Source organism: Coregonus clupeaformis, chromosome 29, assembly GCF_020615455.1.
Source record: "Coregonus clupeaformis isolate EN_2021a chromosome 29, ASM2061545v1, whole genome shotgun sequence".
Taxonomy (NCBI): domain Eukaryota; kingdom Metazoa; phylum Chordata; class Actinopteri; order Salmoniformes; family Salmonidae; genus Coregonus; species Coregonus clupeaformis.
Genome location: NC_059220.1, coordinates 35,820,853 through 35,845,423, shown reverse-complemented (window position 1 = coordinate 35,845,423; position 24,571 = coordinate 35,820,853). Strand labels below are relative to the sequence as shown.

The following is a 24,571-nucleotide window of genomic DNA, read 5'->3' as shown; positions in this document are numbered from 1 at the left end:
TACATTGTTGCTTCTGTTGAAATTGTGGTTAAAACGGGTTATAGGTTATTTCCATAAAACACATTTAGAACAACTGCCTCTACGTTTATGATCCAGCAGAGGGCAGCATCGCTCCACTCCCTGTGTGTGTTTGTGTGTGTCTAAAAAGACCACAGGAGGGAGCTAGACTTCACAGTGCTTCACAGGTAGGGTTGCAAAGGGAGGGTTTATTACTGGTAACTTTTTACGTTTACCAGTAAACTACCAGAATTTGGGTAACTTTTACGTTTTTGGGGGGGATTCTATCGCATGACATCTAGTGGCCTTTTTAGGTTACTTCAGATTATCACAGGTGTCTAATTATCGCTGGCCCTCTGTGTGGCCTTATCATATAAAAAAAAAAGATACCAGAGATTAACTGTTAATTAACACAATTACAAAGTTCTGGTAACTTTGGTAAATTACCGGTAGCTTTGCAACCCTACTCACAGCAGACACCTGATGCATGCTTTATTTTGGAAGGCATACAGTATCTGACTGAATGGCAAGGGCTGCACTGTCCTCCTAGGTACCTGTTTTAGGGATTTGTGGATTTATAAATTTACCCTCATGCACTGTAATGTATTGGGCTGATGTATGCATATCCAGTTTTTGTTTTGTTTTCCTGAGAGGATGGAGGTAACTTGTGGAGGAAAATAAATGTGTCTGTAGCTGCCAGTTGACGTGATGAATGTTCCTAAACACACTGACAGAATGACTGCAGAGTAGAGGTCTTTACGGGTCCACCCGAATAACTGGGACTTGAGCGGGACCTTGTCCAACATTCTAACTTTTCCCTCGGGTCCGGGTCCGGTCCTGTTTGATTGTCATCGGTTCTCGGGTCTATGTAACTACAGCTGATCGACCCGAATGGACCCGACCACGGCTCTGCATAGCCTACAGCATATTTATTTTACGCTAATAAGGCTTGGCCAACATATTTTGTATTTTATTAGGATTCCCATTACATGTTGCAAAAGCAGCAGCTACTCTTCCTGGGGTCCACACAAAACATGACAAAATACAGAACATTAATAGACAAGAACAGCTCAAGGACAGAACTACATCAATTATTATACATTTTTTTAAAGGCACACGTAACCTACATATCAATACATACACACAAACTATCTAAGTCAAATTGGGGGGAGGCGTTGTGAGGTGTTGCTTTATCTGTTTTTTGAAACCAGGTTTGTTGTTCATTTGAGCAATATGAGATTGAACAGAGTTCCATGCAATAATGGTACTATATATACTGTACACTTTCTTGAATTTGTTCGGGATTTGGGGACTGAAAAGACCCCTGGTGGCATGTCTGGTGGGGTAAGTGTGTGTGTCAGAGCTGTGTGTAAGTTGACTATGCAAACAATGTGGGATTTTCAACACATTCATGTTTCTTATAAAAAGAAGAAGTGATGCAGTCAGTCTCTCCTCAACTCTTAGCCAAGAGAGACTGGCATGCATAGTATTTATATCAGCCCTCTGATTACAATGAAGAGCAAGACGTGCCGCTCTGTTCTGGGCCAGCTGCAGCTTAACTAGGTCTTTCCTTGCAGTACTCGACCACACGACTGGACAATAATCAAGATAAGACTAAACTAGAGCCTGCAGGACTTTTTGGAGTGTGGTGTCAAAAAAGCAGAGCATCTCTTTATTACGGACAGACCTCTCCCCATCTTCACAACCATTGAATCTACATGTTTTGACCATGACAGTTTACAATCTAAGGTAACGCCAAGTAAATTAGTCTCAACATTACAGAATTCACAACACACTAAGTGTGTGCCCTCAGGCCCATACTCCACTACCACATACAGTGGCTTGCGAAAGTATTCACCCCCCTTGGCATTTTTCCTATTTTGTTGCCTTACAACCTGGAATTAAAATGGATTTTTGAGGGGTTTGTGAAACAAACAAGAAATAAGACAAAAAAAACAAAAACTTGAGCGTGCATAACTATTCACCCCCCAAAGTCAATACTTTGTAGAGCCACCTTTTGCAGCAATTACAGCTGCCCATTCTTCAAGGCAAAACTGCTCCAGCTCCTTCAAGTTGGATGGGTTCCACTGGTGTACGGCAATCTTTAAGTCATACCACAGATTCTCAATTGGATTGAGGTCTGGGCTTTGACTAGGCCATTCCAATACATTTAAATGTTTCCCCTTAAACCACTCAAGTGTTGCTTTAGCAGTATGCTTAGGGTCATTGTCCTGCTGGAAGGTGAACCTCAGTCTCAGTCTCAAATCTCTGGAAGACTGAAACAGGTTTCCCTCAAGAATTTCCCTGTATTTAGCGCCATCCATCATTCCTTCAATTCTGACCAGTTTCCCAGTCCCTGCCAATGAAAAACATCCCACAGCATGATGCTGGCACCACCATTCTATACTGTGGGGATGGTGTTCTCGGGATGATGAGAGGTGTTGGGTTTGCGCCAGACATAACGTTTTCCTTGATGGCCAAAAAGGTCAATTTTAGTCTCATCTGACCAGAGTACCTTCATCCATATGTTTGGAGAGTCTCCAACATGCCTTTTGGCGAACACCAAACGTGTTTGCTTATTTTTTTCTTTAAGCAATGGCTTTTTTCTGGCCACTCTTCCATAAAGCCCATCTCTGTGGAGTGTAGGCATAAAGTGGTCCTATGGACAGATACTCCAATCTCCACTGTGGAGCTTTGTAGCTCCTTCAGGGTTATCTTTGGTCTCTTTGTTGCCTCACCTCTTGGCAGGTTTGTTGTTGTGCCATATTCTTTCCATTTTTTTAATAATGGATTTAATGGTGCTCCAAGGGATGTTAAAAGTTTCAGATATTTGTTTATAACCCAACCCTGATCTGTACTTCTCCACAACTTTGTCCCTGACCTGTTTGGAGAGCTCCTTGGTCTTCATGGTGCCGCTTGCTTAGTGGTGTTGCAGATTCTGACTCTATGTAGTACTGTGCGCCTCCCATAGTCAGTGCTGGACTTGGGGACTGTGAAGAGACCTCTGGTGGGGTATGCATGGGTGTCTGAGCTGTGTGCTAGTAATTTAAACAGACAGCTCGTGCTTTCAACATGTCAATACCTCTCACAAATACAAGTAGTGAGCCTACTTTGAGCCAGGAGAGATTGCTCTCTGTGTACATCCAAGGGCCAGCCGTGCTGTCCTGTTCTGAGCCAAATACAATTTTCCTATGTCCTCTTTGACCAAACGACTGAACAGTAGTCCAGGTGCGACAAAACTAGAGCCTGTAGGACCTGTCTTGTTGATAGTGCTGTTAAGAAGTTAGAACAGCGCTTTATTATAGACAGACTTCTCCCCATTTTAGCTACTGTTGTATCAATATGTTTTGACCATGACAGTTTACAATCCAGGGTTACTCCAAGCAGTTTAGTAACCTCAACTTGCTCAATTTCCACATTCTTTATTACTACATATAGATGTAGTTGAGGTTTAGGGTTTAGTGAATGATTTGTCCCAAATACAATGCTTTTAGCTTTGTAAAATATGTAGGACTAACTTATTCCTTGCCACCCATTCTGAAACTAACTGCAGTTCTTTGTTAAATGTTGCAGTCATTTCAGTTGCTGTAGTAGCTGACGTGTATAGTGTTGAGTCATCTGCATACATAGACACACTGGCTTTACTCAAAGCCAGTGGCATGTCGTTAGTAAAGATTGAAAAAAGGGGATTATGTTGGAGAGGCTTCCATTAAAGAACACCCTCTGTGTTCTGTTAGACAGGTAACTCTTTATACACAATATAGCAGGGGGTGTAAAGCCATAACACATACGTTTTTCCAGCAGCAGACTATAATCGATAATGTCAAAAGCCGCACTGAAGTCTAACAAAATAACCCCCACAATCTTTTTATCATCAATTTCTCTCAGCCAATCATCAGTCATTTGTGTAAGTGCAGTACATGTTTAGTGCCCTTCTCTATAAGCATGCTGAAAGTCTGTTGTTAATTTGTTTACAGAGAAATAGCATTGTATTTGGTCAAACACCATTTTTTCCAACAGTTTGCTAAGAGCTGGCAGCAAACTGATAGGTCTGCTGTTAGAACCAGTAAAGGCCGCTTTACCACTCTTGGGTAGCGGAATTACTTTTGCTTCCCTCCAGGCCTGAGGACAAAGACTTTCCTCTAGGCTCAGATTAAAGATATGACAGATAGGAGTGGCTATAGAGTCAGCTACCATCCTCAGTAGCATTCCATCTAAGTTGTCAATGCCAGGAGGTTTGACATTACTGATCGACAAAAATAATTTTTCCACCTCTCTCTCACTAACTTTACAAAATTCAAACTTGCAATGCTTTTCTTTCATTATTTGTTTTTTTATGCATGAATACGATGGCTCACTGTTCTTTGTTGGCATTTCCTGCCTTAGTTTGCCCACTTTGTCAATGAAGTAATCATTCAAATAATTGGCAACATCAAATGGTTTTGTGATGAATAAGCCATCTGATTCTATAAATATAATTTCATTTAAAGTACTCCAAAGTTTTTTTCCATCATTCTTTATATCATTTATCTTGGCTTCATAATACAGTTTCTTCTCCTTTTTGTTGAGTTTAGTCACGTAATTTCTCAATTTGCAGTAAGTCAGCCAGCCAGATGTGCAGCCAGACTTATTAGCCACTCCTTTTGCCCCATCTCTTTCAACCATAAATGTTTTCAATTCCTCATCAATCCATGGAGCCTTAACAGTTCTAACAGTCAGTTTCTTAACAGGTGCATGTTTATCAATAACTGGAAGAAGCAATTTAATAAATTCATGAAGTGCAGCGTCTGGATGCTCCTTTTTAATCACATCAGACCAACAAATATTTTTAATATCATCCACATAAGAGTCACAGCAAAATATTTTGTATGATCTCTTATACACTATTTTAGGCCCAGCTTTTGGAACTTTGGCTTTCCTGGATAAAGCCACTATATTGTGATCACTGCATCCAATGGGTATGGATACAGCTTTAGAACAAAGTTCTACAGTATTAGCAAAAATGTGATCTATACATGTGGATGATCTTGTTCCTGTAGTGTTTGTAAACACCCTGGTAGGTTACAGTGCGAAGCTTCCTCTTGAGCGGACAGCTTGATGAAAACCAGTCAATATTCAGGTCCCCAAAACAGTAGACCTCTCTGTTTACATCACATACTATATCAATCATTTCACACATATTATTTAGATGCTGACTGTTAGCACTTGGTGGCCTATAGCAACACCCCAAAAGAAAAGGCTTTAGATGTGCCAAGGGAACCTGCAACCACAACACTTCAATAACACTTGACATAAGATCTTCTCTAAGCATTACAGGGATATGGCTCTGAATATATACAGCAACACCTCCCCCATAAGCATTTCTGTATTTTCTATAGATGTTATATCCTTGTATTACAACTGCTGTATCATCAAATGATTTATCTAAGTGACTCTCAGAAATGGCTAATATATGAATGTTATCTGATGTTAGCAAGTTATTGATTTCATGAACCTTATTTCTAAGGCTACATTTATTAATATGGGCTATTTTCAGCCCTTTCATGGGTATCTTATCAGAGATAGACATAATATGAAAAAAATATACATTCAGCAGTCCATTAATTAATTGGTGTGGGTGTGTGCTGTGGGGTTGAAACTAAGGATCCATAGGCTTGGCTCTCTCATCCCTTCCAGGCTTCTGGGAGGGAGGGTGGACAATGAGCCTGTCATAGCGGAAGTAAGCAATGTCCTCACGCGCTCTGGCAGCTTTCATGGCTGGGACAAGTTCTTTCCTCTTCTGGCGCACAGCTTCAGGATAGTCCTCGTTGAGGAAGATATACGTTCCTCTCAAGTTCTTGGCTCTTTCCAGAACAGCTACCTTGTCCTTGAACCTCAGGAACTTGACCACTATCGGCCTGGGCCTGTCACCTGGGCCGGTGGTGGGTTTTCCAGTCCTGTGGGTGTGCTCCACCTCAATCTTCCTGTGGTCCATCTTCAATTTCTCAGATATCATTTCCCTCACTTTGTCCTCAGATTCCGTCCAGGTCTCATGTGGAGATTCTGCAATTCCGTCCACAACCATGTTGTTCCACCTTGATTTTCCCTCGAGAGTCTGATTTATCCGTCATTGTTATCATGGATTCACACACAGAACTGATGTCCTCTCTCAATGACTTACAGATTGCTGTCATCTTGCCGTTCTCCTGTTTCAACTCATCGAGTTGACACTGGGAGAACTGCAAACTGTTCTTCAGGTCCTGGACCTCTCTGGTCAGGTTGTCCATTCTTTTATTAGTTGAATCCACCAGTATTTGGACAAAACACTTGAAGCCATTTTCTTGTTGTTGTAACAACTGCTTGTAGAACTATTTTTGTTTGTTTAAAAGATCCTTCACCTGTGATAGAGAGACACCACTGTCCTCAACAGTACTCCCGCTGGCTTTGGTCTTTGTCATGGTAGCTAGCAACGTATGTTACACTGTTACTCCTCGCAGTTCCAGACATGGCAGGTCACAGGGAAGATTGAAAACAACAAACAGCAGGGATCTAGGACCTATTCGTTAACCAGAAGAGCAACTTGGCTGATACAATTTTTTTTGTCACTCAGGTCCAATCGGTCTGGATGTCGTCGGGTCCGGGTCTGATTGTTCTCGGGTTCATTCGGGTCTGGGTCCCCCTTTTTTCTTAAATGATCAGGTCCATTCTGGTCCGGTTCTGCTTGTTCTCGGGTCCAGTTCCAACTTTTTGGACCCGAAAATACCTCATCTGCAGGAGAGCATTCACACACACTCACTCAACAGTATTTCTAGTAAAGCGGTTACCATTCTCTGCAGGCTTACTGCTGCTACTTCGGGGGCCCCAAAGTAAGATGTGTGCAGTGCCTAATCTGTTTTATAGAACCAGATAGTCTGTTTAGTAGTCCATGGGCCAGCAGGCCAAATTTCACATATCCACTTTGGGGTGGCAAAGTCTAGGGAGAATCGTCTTTGTTGTGTGGCATCATGGGTTACAGTTAGGGTTAAACTGAGCTGACATTGAAGGCTAAGGATTGAGGTAATTGGGTGAGTCATGTGTCACACAGTCCAACCGGAATGGCCCCAGGAAAGAACACAGACATAGGTGGAGACAGAACACACTAATGTGATGTCATCTTGTGACTCAGATAGTTTGATTGTTTGTTTGAAGGTTGTTTGTCAGAAGCTGTTTGTGTGATAAAAAAACAACAACATTCATATGTATTTTACGGTGCTGCTATCGAGAAAATGTTTGGTTTTGGCAAAGGCTGCCTTATCTTTTTTGTATCAAATGGAAGAAAGGTATTTTGAAGTTATCCCATCCCATTTATGTTCCATCTTGCCTGAGACACAGTTCTCCCAACTTGGATCCAGAAGCTAAGATGAGCTGTGTTGTGATTACTGATAGCCTGTCCCGTGTTCTATATCGTGGAGCTCCGCCCCATAGGGGAGCTATGCTCCTAGTGGTTTACCCTCTGCCCTAGGGCAGAACAGCCTGAAAACAAAATATGCACACACCTACAGCCAATAGGAGTACAGGTGTCCCTATATAAGGAACCCCGTTCCATCAATCTGTCTCCCATTATCTTCAGCGACTGGACTAGAGAAGAAGCCTTCGAAGACTCAGGAAGATCTCGCCGTTGATATCCAGCCATCAACGTCTTCCTACAATGAGCACACCTAGCTTACCCATAGGGTAAGTATTTAACAAAAGCTCTTTTCAGAGCTCAATGTCGCTGTTCCCCTTGGCGGCTGTCACCCCCCCCCCGAATTATGTTTCGTGGGTTGAGGGACACAGCATGCCAGGGACGGCCTCATTAATCCCCACTATGCGCCAGCTGCGCCTCCTTTTTGAAGGAGTGGAAGCAGCGTTGGGCATTTTTAGGGAGGATATTCCTCTTGAGGATGTGCTATCAATGTTAGTCTCAGCGCTGAGGCATCATCTGAAGGCGCTGACTCAGGAGATGACAGGGCTATTGGGGAAGAAATGAATATTCTATTGGAACAATTCATTACACTGACCCAGATGTTTAACACCCCTTTTCCTTCAGGAAATTGTGAGGTCATTACATCCCTGGATGATGACGCCACAGCCTCTCTGTGCTCTGAATTTTCAGATCTCATTGAGTGGGCTGCTAAACAGTGGGAGATTAAGCTGCCCCTATTCCCTCCAACCCGGAAGTGGATATGATGAAGGGCGGCCGTTACTCTCGCTACAACTTGGCGTCAGACGGCGTTCTCCAGCAGCAAGGGAGCGGGCCTCGCCCCCCCCTGCAGCGCCAGAGGTGCCGGCGAGAGAGGTGATTAAAGCGTCATCCTGGCATCACCCGAAGGGCGGCCAGAAGAGACGCCGTTTATGACAGGCGAGGGGGAGAGAACGGAAGACGGCACAGCGCCCGCTGTGACCGAGCCCACTGTCCCCCCCCCCACTCTACCGTCGAGTGTATGGAGGAGAATGTTTTTTGTTGATGTGTGTAATAAAGAGTTGGCTCTACTTGACACTGTCAAAAAGAGCCCCTTTTCCATAATACATCCGAGAGCGTTCGACCTTCCTCACTCTCGCTCTCTCTCTTACCACTATGAGTGCAGCTCAGCCCACCATGGTGCGTTGCTGAATGCACACATAAGGCAGGTATATAAAGGGTATTAAGTGTACCTTATAAAGACCTCACTTTACAGACTCCTAGGAGTGCCGTAGTGAGTGTCTCACATAGCAGGCTGCAGTCTCAGCCAGATAATGGCATGATGACGCGACCGCTATCCGGGACGGCGCTCTGTCTCAGGCTAACGCCTCAGTCAGTGCAGTTCAGACCCGTGCTGCGTTCACGGAGGGCCTGATTACTACGGTTACGGGCGTAACCACGTATCGGCGCCTCCGTTTATCTCAGAACGCGCTGATAATAACCACGTTGGGGGTGGCGCACTATCACAGACTAAGGTCTCTGTTAGTACGACCCAGACCCATGCTGCGTTCAAGAAGGGCCCGATTACCACGGTGACGAAGTTTCCTAGTGTATCGGCGCCCCCACTTCTTTCTGAACGCGCTAATATTCACCACACTGAGCGTAGTTCAGCCCACCAGAGGTGCAGAGTTGAACGCACACAGGAGGTGAAGGGAGGAAAGATACCAAGACTGTTTTTCCCCCCTGTTTTTTCCCCCTACTCCACTGTTCAGGGTGTAGAGGGCTGTGTTGTTACATTGTGTAATAAAGAGATTGTTCTCATTGACTTTGTCAAAAGAAGGACAATTATTCCATAAGGTTCGGAACACTTCACGTTCTATGTTTTCTCCCTCACCATCTTGAGCGCAGCCCAACCCACTTAGAGTGTGTAGCTGAGCGTGCTCAGGAGAGGAAAGGGGTTAAGGTAGCAAGGCGCAGCCTTAGCTCACCTAGTGAAGATCTCTTACTACAGACTCCTAGGAGCTCTGTAGTAAAGATTTCACGTAGTAGGCAAGTGCCTCTGTCCCAATGTGACATGAAGGCGCAGCCGCTAGCCGGGAGTGACGTCTTACTGCAGGCTAATGCCTCAGTTAGTACAGATCAGACCCGTGCAACGTTCACGGAGAGCGGGAATACCAGGGCCACTAAGGTAGCCAAGGTATGGACGCCTCCGGTATATTCTGAACGTACCAATGCCCATGGCTCTGAGCGCAGCTCACCACACATTGAGTGTGTCAGTGAACAGCCGCATAAGACCAGTGGAGAGGCATTGTGGCACCACCGTGTGGTGTCAGTCAGAGATCACATCTTTCAGCCGAGTTCTGTAAAAGATAAGTCTCATGACAAGCGGCAGCCTCAGTCAGACAATGACATGATGACGCAATCGCTTTCTGGGAAGAGCGCTCTGTCTCAGGCCAGTACCTCAGACAGTGCAGTTCAGACCCGTGCTGCGTTCACGGAGGGCAAGATTACTGCAGTTACGGTCGTAACCATCGTATCAAAGCCCCCGATTCTCTCAGAACGCGCTGATAATAACCAGATACCTCACATTCAGCAGGCAGCTGTCTCGGTCCCAATGTGACATGAAGACGCAGCCGCTAGCCGGGAATGACGCCTTGCTGCAGGCTAATGCCTCAGTCGGCGCAGTTTCAGACCCGTGCGACGTTCACGGAGAGCGGGAATAACAGGGTTATAAGTATAACCTAAGTATTGACGCCTCCGGTTTATTCTGAATGTGTCAATGGCCATGGCTCTGAGCGCAGCTCACCACACATGGAGTGTGTCGTTGAACAGCCGCTTAGGAATAGTAAAGAGGCATTGTGGCACCACAGTGCGGTATCGGTCAGAGATTACACCTTTCAGATTCTGTTGAGTTCTGTAAAGGATAAGTCTCATGCCAAGCGGCAGTCTCAGTCAGACAATGACATGATGACGCAATCGCTTTCTGGGAAGAGCGCTCTGTCTCAGGCCAGTACCTCAGACAGTGCAGTTCAGACCCGTGCTGCGTTCACGGAGGGCAAGATTACTGCAGTTACGGTCGTAACCATCGTATCAAAGCCCCCGATTCACCCAGAACGAGCTGATGTATCCTCTCCCTTTCAAAGGGGGGCCCACCTCGGGCTATTTCACCAACCCAGTGCTGGGGAATAGCAGCGGCGTGGGCCATAGAGGAGGGGCGTACGAGTTCAAGAGGATGCCATTTAGGTACGCCCTGGCACCTCGAACGTTTTCCAAATATGTGGAGGCGGCATTGGAACCGCTGCGTTGTCAAGGGATAAGGATATTAGCCTACCTAGACGAACTGCGGGTTCTCGCCCGTCAGCAGAGCTGACGTCTACTTACACGACACAGACAGTGATTCATCTCACGCGTCTGGGGTTCGCTGTGAATTGGAAAAGGAGCGCACCCTGGCCCAGTCATCAGATTGTCTACCTGGGACTACAGCTAGACACTGTAATGATGAGGGCATAATTTTCGGACCCTCGAAGGGCAGCATTGGTACTAGCCCTGAGGAAAGTGTCGTCCGAATTACACAGTAATGGCGCTATCGATCATGTCACTTTTGGGTTTCATGTCGGCAGCCCACCCTGTGGTTCCGCTGGGGTTTCTGCACATGCGCAAGAACACAGCGGTGGTTCGCCCAACTAAGACTAGACCCAGTGCGTCAAAGTCATCAGTTGGTGGTGGTTCCTCTCTCGCTAAGAGCAGACCTGGACTATTGGAGGAACCCGTGCGTTTTCACGCACGGAGTCCCGATGGGCAAGGTGTCATCCTACATTCCAGTGTATACAGATGCCTGTCTAACTGGATGGGGAGGGACATGTCAGTCTCAAGCGATAGGTGGTGCATGGCCTCAATCAGGTCGGCACATAAACCTCATGGAGTTGGAAACGGTTCAATGGGTTTTTAACCACTTCGCGTCTACCCTTCGGGGTCGCGATGTGTTGGTTTGATCAGACAACCGGACCACAGTAGCTCACAGAAATCGCCAGGGAGGGGTCAGGTCTCCTGCCCTCCATCGGGCGGCAGAGGAATTGTGGCTGTGAGTGCACAAGCACCTTCGCTCATTGAGAGCAGCGCACATTCCGGGCTACTTGAACGTAGAGGCAGATCTCATGTAAGGTCTACCTGAGACAACAGGACGATCCGCCATTGGGAAGAGACGCATTCGCGCACTACCAGTGGTCGGAAGTCTATGTTTGATAAGCAGAAATCGCCATACACCGTTCGAGTGTTGCAGCGGCAATTTCAGCTGGTCATGAGGGGTGTAACGTTCAATCACACATTAGTGAAACGTTTTTATTGGGAATGCAACGGCTCAGGCTAATGCCTAGAGCTATGCTGCCCCGATGGGTTTTGGCCTTAGTTCTCGAAGCGCTATGTAAGTCGCCGTTCGAGACATTGAATCAAATACCCCTCAAAAGGCGGTCTATCAAGACGGCGCTGTTGCTAGCCTTGACTACCGTTGTGCTCAGTACGTGCTTTGGCGTGTTACATTGAGCGCACAGTAGCGATTTAGGTCATCGCCTCAGCTGTTTGTGTGTCACGGTGCGGCTGCATTGGGTAGACCATTTTCAAAACAGCGATTGTCTCATTGGCCTTGTGAAGGCATTGAGACGGCGTACGAGGCGGCGGGGGCAACAACCGCCTCAGGGTGTTAAAGCGCACTCCACTCGTGGAGTAGCAGCTTCTACTGCCCTCTTCAGAGGTACAGAGGTAGTGGATATTGGTAGAGCGGCGTTTTGGGTGACACCGTCTCCTTTTATTCGTTTCTATCTGTTGGATATGTTTTCTAACTCTTTGGCTCGATCTGTACTCAGCGTGGCTGAAGGGAGATCTTGAGAAGGAAACAGAGAAAGAAAGCAGGATGGTGACCATGTTCATAAATCCGCTTTTATTAGAAGAAACATATTATAGCACGTTTTCCAACTCTTTGAGCTCGGTCGGCATTCAGCAGAGCTGAAAGGCGATTTTGAGCTAAGAGGAGAGGATAGAGCAGGACCTTGGACAGGTTCCAATCAGGTCCGCCCTGGTTAGGAAAACGTGTTATGTCAAGAATAGGCTTTTTTTACTTTCGAGCTCGATTGCACTCAGTATAGCTGAAAGAGAATCTTGAGCTAGAGGAAAGAGAAGCAGGACGATAGACAGATCTCTATCAGGTCCGCTTCGGTTGAAAAGCTATCTGTGGCATGTCTCTTGACTCAGGGTCAGTACATAGAGACATGTATTGAAAGGACAGAATGTGGGGTCATCTATCTGATTCAGATAGTAGGACTTTTATATTTTGTTCCTGCCTACTAATCTATGGGTCCATAGAGTGAGTAAGGCGTTTTGTTGGACACTTAATGTAGAGTGACTGATGTCATTACATTAGTGGACGATAGTGTTGAGGCACGGCTATCTGTTGGTACAGATTAGCACGGCGTCTATTCTGATGATCTGCCCAATAGCCATTGACATTGTCATTGAGTTAGATGGGGGCGGGTCTATAACCGATGACGCGGTATATTGTGACGCCCTGATGGGTTCCTTAGTCGCGGTACTGCGGAAATTGGTTACAGCCATTGCTGGGCTTGACCTATTCTCATTTTTGAATGGGATGTGTTAGGCTCGGCAGGGGGTACATTTTGGAGCGTTTCGCTCCGCCGTAAACCACTAGGAGCATAGCTCCCCTATGGGGCGGAGCTCCACGATATAGAACGACTAGTTACCGGAGTGTAACTCCAGTTCTATGAGTGGAGCGGAGCCCCATAGGACTTTCGGCCCTGCCGATCCTCTCTAGTCGCTGAAGATAATATCTCGGGAGACAGATTGATGGAACGGGGTTCCTTATATAGGGACACCTGTACTCCTATTGGCTGTAGGTGTGTGCATATTTTGTTTTCAGGCTGTTCTGCCCTAGGGCAGAGGGTAAACCACTAGGAGCATAGCTCCCCTATGGGGCTCCGCTCCACTCATAGAACTGGAGTTACACTCCGGTAACTAGTCGTTTGTTTGTGTGTGTGTGTCCAAGCTGATGAGGGTGCAGGAATCTATTGGCTGCAGGCTCCATTCAACACTGTCCAATAGCATCTTTAGAGAGGGCGCGAGAGGGAGCGACAGAGTAGAAAGACAGAGATGGGAAGAGAGAGGGAGATGTGAACGTCGTGTTTTTGTTATTCATTAACGATCATCACGTACAGTACCGTATTCAGTTGTTGCGGGGTTCGGAAAATAAACACGTAGGCTATTCCCGGGAGCTCACGGCATCGGTGGAATTTACCCCAGGCACGTCGCTGGCGCACGAGGCTCTGCAGTCCGGGACACACGGTCCCGGGATTTCTCTCACAGCTCTACTGTCCCCACTCTCCCTCTTCTCTTTTCTTCGCGGTGAGGGATGAAATGCTCTTCCAGCTGACATTTTGACCGCAGCAGCCGCATGAACAGACCAATGGAGCTATGACGTGTGTGTCGGTGAGTCTCATTTATCACCCTGTTCTTTTCTCGCTCTCTCTCTGTGTGTGTTGTGTGTGTGTTTGGTGTCCTGTAGGCTACAACACTCGATTACTATTCATCGGATGTTGCGCTTCACAGTGAAAATGTTGTTACTAAAACCCGCTATAGAATGTATTTCACTATAGGCTGTAGATAGATAATATAGCTGGATAGCAAATGGATAAGGTTGCTTTTCTTTAGATATGTCCCGAGTCAAAGCGTCATGATCTAAGCTGCACAACCTGTGTCATGGCCCCTGTAGCACCTGCGGGGTGTCACTGCAGCGAATGGAGAGGATTGGGCTCTGATTAAAATATTCAGCTATATGCAGCTGATACAGGCCCAGACATAGGATACCTGACGTTGCAGCTGCAGTAGGCCTACCAGTCACAGCTAAGAGATACATTTAGATGTTATTTGTGGTACGCAAATATTAACTCCCCCCTCTCTCTCTCTCTGTCTCTCTCTGTCTCTAAAATCAAATCAATTAAAATTACATTTATTGTCACGAATATCAATACAATAAGAAAAATGACTTGTCCTAAAAAAGAATATGCGCATGGAGGGGGGCGGAGTTTGGGGGAGATGGGGTCTGAATTTAACAGCATGGGCTGAGATTTAGAAACCAGTAATTACGAGGAAATAACATTAATAACAATTTCAATAACTAAAGAGTAATATTGGGGTATTTGATCTGTTTTTTTCCTCCTTAATTCATGACAGGTTGTTGTCAGGTACAATGCTGCCAGCTCCAATACTGTTGGCATGTTGATTTTGAATGTAGGCAGAACAGATTATTCCTCTGAAACAATAACATAATTACACCATGCTATTGCCATGTTATTACCACTTTATCCTGTGCTGTAGCCTCCAAGCTAATGTAAAATGCTACCAAGATTACTCTCACTTACTCTATAGTTGGGGCATGAGAGGAGAACATGTCTCTCAGTTTCTACCATTCTGCACCCTGAGAGGTTGTACAGCTTGTTCTCTCTGGCCAGTGATGTTTTTTTAATGGGGTCTTCATGTCTATACTTTCAAGTCTGCCTTTATTTGCAGCATGGGCTGTGTCAAAACTTGCATGCTATTTTTTTCAACTGGCAGTTGAAGCGGGAATTTGCCCAGTTCAGCCCACATACTAGGAGGAGTCTCAATGTACATGCAGTATGTACACTACCAGTCAAAAGTTTGGACACACCTACTCATTCAAGGGTTTTTCTTTATTTTTACTATTTTCTACATTGTAGAATAATAGTGAAGACATCAAAACTATGAAATAACACATATGGAATCATGTAGTAACCAAAAAGTGTTAAACAAATCAAAATATATTTTATATTTGAGATTCTTCAAATAGCCACCCTTTGCCTTTATGACAGCTTTGCACACTCTTGGCGTTCTCTCAACCAGCTTCATGAGGAATGCTTTTCCAACAGTCTTGAAGGAGTTCCCACATATGCTGAGCACTTGTTGGCTGCTTTTCCTTCACTCTGCGGTCCAGCTCATCCCAAACCATCTCAATTGGGTTGAGGTCGGGTGATTGTGGAGGCCAGGTCATCTGATGCAGCACTCCATCACTCTCCTTGGTCAAATAGCCCTTACACAGCCTGGAGGTGTGTTTTGGGTCATTGTCCTGTTGAAAAACAAATGATAGTCCCACTAAGCGCAAACCAGATGGGATGGCATATCGCTGCAGAATGCTGTGGTAGCCATGCTGGTTAAGTGTGCCTTGAATTCTAAATAAATCACTGACAGTGTCACCAGCAAAGCACCCCCACACCATCACACCTCCTCCATGCTTCATGGTGGGAACCACACATGCGGAGATCATCCGTTCACCTACTCTGCATCTCACAAAGACACGGCGGTTTGAACCAAAAATCTCAAATTTGGACTCATCAGACCAAAGGACAGATTTCCACCGGTCTAATGTCCATTGCTTGTGTTTCTTGGCCCAAGCAAGTCTCTTCTTCTTATTGGTGTCCTTTAGTAGTGGTTTCTTTGCAGCAATTGGACCATGAAGGCCTGATTCACGTAGTCTCCTCTGAACAGTTGATGTTGAGATGTGTCTGTTACTTGAACTCTGTGAAGCATTTATTTGGGCTGCAATCTGAGGTCAGTTAACTCTAATGAACGTATCCTCTGCAGCAGAGGTAACTCTGGGTCTTCCTTTCCTGTGGTGGTCCTCATGAGAGCCAGTTTCATCATAGCACTTGATGTTTTTTGTGACTGCACTTGAAGAAACTTTCAAAGTTCTTGAAATTTTCCGTAATGACTGACCTTCATGTCTTAAAGTAATGATGGACTGTTGTTTCCCTTTGCTTATTTGAGCTGTTCTTGCCATAATATGGACTTGGTCTTTTACCAAATAGAGCTATCTTCTGTATACCACCCCTACTTTGTCACAACACAACTGATTGGCTTTTTTGGTTACTACATGATTCCATATGTGTTATGTCATAGTTTTGATGTCTTCACTATTATTGTACAATGTAGAAAATAGTAAAAATAAAGAAAAACCCTGGAATGAGTAGGTGTGTCCAAACTTTTGACTGGTACTGTATATATATAATTCAAGGTCTGTCTCTGTCTCTCTCCTTCCCTCCAGGCAGAACAGTGTCACTGTACGGAGAGAACCGGGAGGTGAGTGGCTGACCCAGGGAGGAGAGAGATATTCTGAGACACACACAAAAAAACTGTCCATCGCTGTTTGAGTGTGTGCTAGACTCCCAGTCGGAGTCCTGATCTAAACCGAACGCCAACGCTCCCACCGTCCCTCCCACATATCTCCCCCCACCCCTCTACCCTCTCTCCCCTCCTCTCTACTGTGTGTCCTCTCCATGCTCCTGTCCCTGTACAAACTGAGGGGCATCCTCCCCCCTCTCCTCTCCCTTGTCCTGTACCTCCCCCCTGCTGCTAGCCAGTCAGTCATCACCACATCCCAGGGCAGACTGAGGGGTCAGTTGACCCCCCTGCCCTCTGACCTGCTGGGCCCTGTGGTCCAGTACCTGGGGGTCCCCTACGCCCGTCCCCCCACCGGGGAGAGACGCTTCCAGCCCCCTGAGCCCCCCCTGTCCTGGCCGGGGGTGAGAAATGCCACCCAGTTCTCCCCCGTTTGCCCCCAGCCTGTAGAGGAACATAGGCTGCTGACAGAGATGTTACCTCTCTGGTACTCTGCCAACCTGGACATAGCCAGCGCATACCTGGCACAGCAGAGTGAAGACTGTCTCTACCTCAATATATACGTCCCTACTGAGGAAGGTATGTAATATGTACAAACACAGACATACGCATGCACTGCATCTACCTCTACTTATATTATGCATGTACCCACATGTTTCTTTGCTAACTGCGAGAGCTGTTTAGCGCTCTGAAAATATGGCTTGTGTGTGTGTTTCCAGACATCCATGATGAGGGCGGTCTGAGGCCGGTGATGGTGTATGTCCACGGAGGTTCCTACTCCGAGGGGAGCGGCAGCATGATGGACGGCAGTGTCCTGGCTAGCTATGGAAACGTCATCGTCATCACAATCAACTACAGGCTGGGAGTACTGGGTTAGTCACCTTCATCATCATCATCATCACTGTCGTTGTCGTCATCATCATCACTGTCGTTAGATTCCGCCTAATCACCTTTCTGTTACTCTTTCACTGGTTGAAATGTCACTTTTCTGTGTTGCTACTGGGAAGCTAGCAGGCCGTACACAGCCAGATGAATCTCTCTGTTGTGTGTGTGTGTGTGTGTGTGTGTGTTTGTTCGCCTGGTTAGAGGGGAGCCATCAGATCTGTGTTTATGGCTCACAGTAGGTGGAGTTCAATTAAGCTTTTGAGAGAAGGATGAGAGGAGAGAGAGAGGAGAAGTGGGGGTGAGAGAGTAAAGGAGAGGAGAGAGAGAATAGAGGCAGGGTGAGAGGCAAGGAGGGGAAGGGAATGAGAGAGAGGGTGAGGGAAGGGGGAGAGAGGAGGGGAGAGGAAATTATATAAGGAAAGAGGGAGTGAGGGAGTGGAGGAGGAGGAAAAGAGGGGGAGGGGAGGAGGAGGAAAAGGGAGGAGGAAGGGTGGGGATAGGAGGGCTGAAGTGATCTGACATATGATCATTTAAAGTCACATGTATCTTGTGGCTCAGCCCTCAGTGACACCCACACGCTCCAGCTCATCCTGTGTGTCTCATGTCCCTAGTGTGGTGTGTGAATTAGTGACACACTCATTTTGCGTCTGTGTGTGTGCATGTGTTCAGTGACACGCAGATGTCCTGGTGTCCCAGGTCTACCCCAGGTCTGACTGAGGGTGGTGAGCCACGGTCACATGACATCATTAGTCACTGAGTCCTCAGGGTTTGGCTACACTGCAAAACATGTCTGTCAATCTCACTAAGACTTTTCTTGTGTTTAGACAATGAATATTGTCTACAGTAAGGGTTAGTGCACGACTGTAGCCACATACTGGGTTAGCGTTAGGCTTAGGTTGTAACAGCATACTGTAATAATTGTTATTATTGATTTATTAAAATCATTAATGAGAGATTGATAAGTATCTGCCGTAGTAGCCAATCCCCAGTGAGCTTACTACATGTAGTCCCAGAACTGTAAGGAATCAAACCTAGTGTTTCCTTTTGAAGTAGTGTTTCCCTTTAGTTCCTAGCCAATATTTACATCCTGCTGTTCATATCTTTGATGAAAAGTATTTTTAAATAAGATGTTCCTGTTTGATGTCTTATTTTAAAATATATTTTTACTCTTGATATTTACTAGACTTTCCTTTTATATTTTTGTGTATTTTGCATGTGTTATTTCTTCAGGTTTCCTCAGTACGGGCGACCAGGCAGCTAAAGGCAACTATGGTCTGTTGGACCAGATCCAGGCTCTGCGATGGGTCAAGGAGAACATTGCTGCATTCAGCGGAGACCCAGACAGAGTCACTGTGTTTGGCTCTGGGGCTGGAGCCTCCTGTGTCAGCCTGCTAACTCTGTCCCACTACTCTGAGGGTAAGTAACCTTTAACCCCTGAACCCAACCTGTGAACCCTTACCCTTGACCTCTTAACTTCTGTCAGCCTGGTCACACTTTTCAAAGAGTCACCTCCAATTCCTGACACATAACCTCTGACCTCTAACCTCTGTCAGCATGCTGTGTATCAGATCTGTTCCAGAAGGCGATCATCCAGAGTGGGACAGCCCTGTCCAGCTGGGCGGTCAACTACCAGCCAGGGAAGTATGCAAGGCTGCTGGGGGACAAAGTGGGCTGCAACATGGAGGACTCCTCAGAGCTGATTGCCTGCCTGCAGGGGAAGACCTACCAGGAGCTGCTGGAACAGAACATCACCCCAGCTAAATACCACACCGCCTTCGGACCTGTCATCGACGGTGATGTCATCCCTGATGACCCCCAGATACTCATGGAGCAGGTGAGAAAATATAAAACACTCTATGGTTTACATACACTGAGTATACCAAACATTAAGAACACCTTCCTAATACTGAGTTGCATCTTGATACACACGGGAAACTGTTGAGCAGCGTTGCAGTTCTTGACACAAACCGGTGCGCCTGGCACCTACTACCATACCCCATTCAAAGGCACTTAAATCATTTGTCTTGCTCATTCCCCCTCTGAATGGCACTCATACACAATCCATGTCTCAATTGTTTCAAGGCTTAAAAATCCTTCTTAAACCTGTCTCCTCCACTTCATCTATACTGATTGAATTGGATTTAACAAGTGACATCAATAAGGGATCATAGCTTTCACCTGGGTTCACCTGGTCAGTCTATGTCTTGGAAAGAGCAGGTGTTTTTAATGTTTTGTACACTCAGTGTATATTATATCTATTACAAGTTATATGGTTTATTAGATTTAGCAAGATTTCATGTTGGGTTCTGAGATGAGGGTTAAGGATGCATAATATTGTTATTGACAACCCTGTTCTTCACCCACAGGGGGAGTTCCTCAACTATGACATTATGCTGGGTGTGAACCAGGGGGAGGGGCTTCAGTTCGTTGACGGGATAGTCAACAGTGAGGATGGCGTCTCTGGCGACGATTTTGACTTTGCCGTGTCAGACTTCGTGGACAGTCTCTACGGCTACCCGGAGGGGAAGGTAGGCTGTAGGAAAATGTATATGCACATCCAGTGTTTCTATGCAGGTGCTGGAGGGCAAAGAATATGTTCAGCAAAAAGTAAAAATAGACTCTGCATACTGCAATCCATCTATGCTCCCATGAGCTTTATTGACAAGGTCTTTTTTAACCTTGTTTTTATCCTTGCGGTAGGACACGTTGAGAGAGAGCATCAAGTTCATGTACACAGACTGGGCCGACCGGGAGAACCCTGAAACCCGGCGGAAGACGCTAGTCGCTCTGTTCACTGATCACCAGTGGGTGGCGCCGGCGGTGGCCACAGCAGACCTCCACGCCCAGTACGGATCGCCAACATACTTCTACTCCTTCTACCACCACTGTCAGAGTGACGTGTCGCCCGCCTGGGCTGACTCCGCCCACGGAGATGAGGTGCCGTATGTGTTCGGTCTGCCGCTGATCGGACCCACGGACCTCTTCAATTGTAACTTCTCTAAGAACGATGTGATGCTCAGCGCCGTGGTCATGACATACTGGACCAACTTCGCCAAGACAGGGTGATACAAATTTATTGTCTAACTCCTTCGCTAAGAACCATCTATTACTTTCCTCTAATGAATGGTAAAGTAACTATGGTTAAGATAACTTTTGCTGACTGTGTTTTTTCTTCTCTGTCTCAGAGATCCTAACCAGCCAGTGCCCCAGGACACCAAGTTCATCCACACCAAACCCAACCGCTTTGAGGAGGTGGCCTGGGCCAAGTACACCCCCAAGGAACAGCTGTACCTGCACATCGGCCTGAAGCCACGCGTCAGAGACCACTACAGGTAGATCAGATAATCACAGACCATTACAGACCACTACAGGTAGATCAGATATTCACAGACCATTACAGACCACTACAGGTAGATCAGATAAGCACAGACAGGTAGATGCACAAATCACTACAGGTAGACGTTTCCCTGCCTGCCTTTCCAAGAGAAACAGATATCTTGCTGCTGCCATATCTTGTTAAATAATGTATAATGAACCACTTTGCACTGTTAGCACTTCATGCTAGCAGCACTTGCCACTTTCCCCTTCTGACTGTTTAATGTATAATAACTATAATTTATAATGTATGATGTTATCTTATGTTATTGTGTATATTTTGTCCGATTCCTTTTTAAATGTATTTTTCCTTTTTATGGATGATGATTCTGCTGCAAAACCTCCAGAGCCACCAAAACAGCGTTCTGGCTGCAGCTGGTGCCCCACCTCCACAACATCAACGAGTTGCTGCAGTACGTATCGTCTGCAACCCACAGCCCTCCCCAGGACACAACCCCTCACTCCTACACCAAACGGCTGTCTAAAGGCCTGGGCTTGGGGAGCACGCGCCACCCCAACCCCCCGGCCACGCCCCAGGCTCCAGCCCTGCAGGGGGAGGAGCTGCAGGTCCCCCACCCCGTCATGGAGGACTACTCTACTGAGCTGAGCGTTACCATCGCAGTGGGAGCCTCGCTCCTCTTCCTCAACATCCTGGCCTTCGCCGCTCTGCTCTACAAGAAGGACAAGCGCAAGATGGAACACCGCAGGCCACCACGCCCACCTCCACGCCATGACATCATCAATGCTGACATCACACACCAGCTGCAGGGGGAGGGGCTTCTGAAGCAGCTGGAGGCTGAGGCTCTGCACCAACACAACACCCTGGAGATACACGACACACACAACATACACCACACGCTGGAGGCTCTGGACACGCTGGACACACAGGACATCTACAACACTCTGGACACCCTGCGACTGACCTGTCCACCTGACTACACCCTGACCCTGAGACGCTCCCCTGACGATGTGCCCCTGATGACTCCCAGGTCCCTGCCCATGACCCCTGGCTCTCACCCCGCCACCCCCATGACCCCCATGACACCTGGCTCTGTTGTGGGGGTGCAACCCATGCAGGGCTTTAGTCCTTACAGTAACACACACCTGCCCCATACACACACGCACACACACCCCAACACACACACACACTCCACCACACGCGTATAACCACAGACATAGATGGACCAGGACAGTTTCTCCAGTCCAACTAAGACGACGATTCAGTCTGCCGTGTTGCATGTGTAGAACACTGAGGGAGTGGAAGTGATGAACTCTGGGAGAGGAAGTAATGTGCATCAGTAAATGAAACATTATAAATGGGAACATCCAAAATGGCTGCCAATATGGTCCATACATCATGGAAACATTGCTTGTCTATAAGCTGCATCAAAAATGGTTTGTGTTGCCGTGTGACTTGCCCTGGAGCGGGGCTTCTGTGATGTCCAGATCAGATCAGACTACTGAAAGAACCCCTCTGGGAACAACTTGAAGAACCTGTGAAATTTGAATGTAGAATCTTTCAATTGCAATGAAATCCTTCAGAGGATCAACGTTCCCTGCAGCTCTGTGCTCAGCCTGGCCATGGATGTGGTCTGAAGGATAGGAACAGACAGACAGAGAGAACAACAGAAGGACGGGAAAAGATACAGACTCTATTCCTAGCCTCTGGGACAAAGGCCTCTGAAGGGTTCAACAATAACAAGTTCAACAGTCCGAAGGTCACATCTACCAACCAGCAGTCTGTTCAAATATGTAAATAACTTGTAAAAACGATGGAGAAAAGATGGTAAGATTTAAAGGTTTTACTGTTTTGTCGCATCAAAATATGTTATTTAAGGCTTTAATTTGAGTTGATTATACATGTATAGGTCCTCAGAACAAGATGTCATTTTACCCTTACTTCTGACATTTTAACCCTGACCCTAATCCTAACCCTGACCACAGCTATGCCCACCCTCTTCTCTGATCCGAGACTTGTACTGGGACATGGAACTGGGTCTGTCCTTGGCCCTCTCTGCCATGGTCCCTTACCTTTGTCCTTAGGCTAAAGGCGTCAGCATGCTTCAGTACGAATGACTGTGCTCGCATACTCCCTTAAAATACCTTTGTTTGAAAAATGAGAAAAAAACAGCAATACTACTGTTTGTCCATTTTGAGATGCCGTAGCCACTTCCTCAAAATAGTCAGAATTAATCTAAGATAATTCAAGAAATCTTTCATTAACTTTGAAGTTTTTTGCCAAGGAGATCTTAGTTGCACAATTTGACATTTTAGTCATTTAGCAGACGCTCTTATCCAGAGCAACTTACAGTTAGTGGATGCATACATGTATATTTTAGTTTTTTTTATACTGGCCCCCCGTGGGAAACGAACCCACATCCCTGCCGGCCAAACCCTCCCCTACCTTGGACGACGCTGGACCAATTTTGCGCCGCCCATGGGTCTCCCGGTCGCGGCCGGCTGCGACAGAGCCTGGACTCTAACCAGGATCTCTAGTGGCACAGCTAGCACTGCGATGCAGTGCCTTAGACCACTGCGCCACTCGGGACATCTAACTAAGATGTTTGGTGCAGTATTTCTCAAGTGAAAAAATCTGCATGAGAACGAGTCGTCTCTCGTTGAATGAGAACTTCATTGAACAATTCCGACGAGGGGGTGTAGACTTTGGCTACCAACTTCGGCTTGCCTCGCGAAAAAATTTAGTGTGCAAGAACAGCTGAAAAAGCCTTGCCGAAGTCCAAAACAAACAAAAACGTCACAAAATGTCGTCATTATATATGCACAAACTGTTTCGAACTGTTTCGGAAGCATGCGGACGCCTTAACCCCTGACCTGTAACCTCTGACCCTGACCTCTAACCCTGATCCACATCCTAACCTCGACCCTCATCCTAACCTCAACCTGTCTATGAACCCTTATTTCAGTCCCGTACCCTAGACCCCTTACATGAAACACTGACTTCTAACCCAGAGATATAACTGATCAGTTGACCTGAGATCGGAATTCAATCATGCTGAAGTCTAAAACGTTACGATTGAATTCCATCCCGACACATATTCTGCATTTGTGAGCTTTTTTAACCACAAAATAAAACTAAATAATATCATATACTGTATTGTATTTAAAGAAAGCTGAAACAGTGGATCTGAAACGATGAATCTTATTTGAAATGCTACCATAGGCTAGATTAGAAGAAGTCTTTTTTTATAATTATTTTCAGTTTCTGCCTAAACAAATGGAAGGAGTTTTGCTGTATGAGATGTATGAACCTTCTGCTGCATTTTGTTAAATAAAGTATCTGTACTTTACCATTTATATGCTTCTCATATACAGTGCCTTCAGAAAGTATTCACACCCCTTGACTGTTTACAAATTTATTTGTGTTACAGCCTGAATTTAAAATAGGTTAAATTGAGATTTTGTGTCACTAGCCTACACACAATACCCCATAATGTCAAAGTGGAATAATTTTTTTAGAAATGTTTACAAATTAATTAAAAATGAAAAGCTGAAATGTCAATAACTATTCAACCCCTTTGTTATGGCAAGCCTAAAAAGTTCAGGAGTGAAAATTTGCTTAACAAGTCACGTTGCATGGACTCACTCTGTGTGCAATAATAGTGTTCAACATTATTTTTTAATGACTACCTCATCTCTGTACCCCACACATACAATTATCTGTAAGATCCCTCAGTCGAGCAGTGAATTTCAAACACAGAT

The 24,571-nt window shown here is 46.0% G+C and overlaps 1 protein-coding gene across 3 annotated transcripts; it reads left to right on the top strand.

The window, feature by feature from the left end:
* The first annotated feature begins 13,435 nt into the window (after positions 1 to 13,435).
* On the top strand, positions 13,436 to 22,476 carry LOC121571736 (neuroligin-4, X-linked). Of its 3 annotated transcripts, none has more exons than XM_041883390.2 (9): positions 13,436 to 13,888; positions 16,518 to 17,170; positions 17,311 to 17,463; positions 18,707 to 18,892; positions 19,045 to 19,310; positions 19,843 to 20,004; positions 20,177 to 20,538; positions 20,662 to 20,808; positions 21,199 to 22,476. In XM_041883390.2, exons 2-9 carry the CDS (start codon positions 16,750 to 16,752, stop codon positions 22,016 to 22,018), a joined length of 2,517 nt encoding a protein of 838 aa, XP_041739324.1. In that variant the 5' UTR covers positions 13,436 to 13,888; positions 16,518 to 16,749; the 3' UTR covers positions 22,019 to 22,476. The 3 variants fall into 3 exon arrangements, with proteins under 3 accessions (XP_041739324.1, XP_041739321.1, XP_045064946.1); XM_041883387.2 differs by having other exon boundaries at positions 19,030 to 19,310; XM_045209011.1 differs by having other exon boundaries at positions 13,438 to 13,888; positions 16,518 to 16,552.
* Positions 22,477 to 24,571: the final 2,095 nt, after the last annotated feature.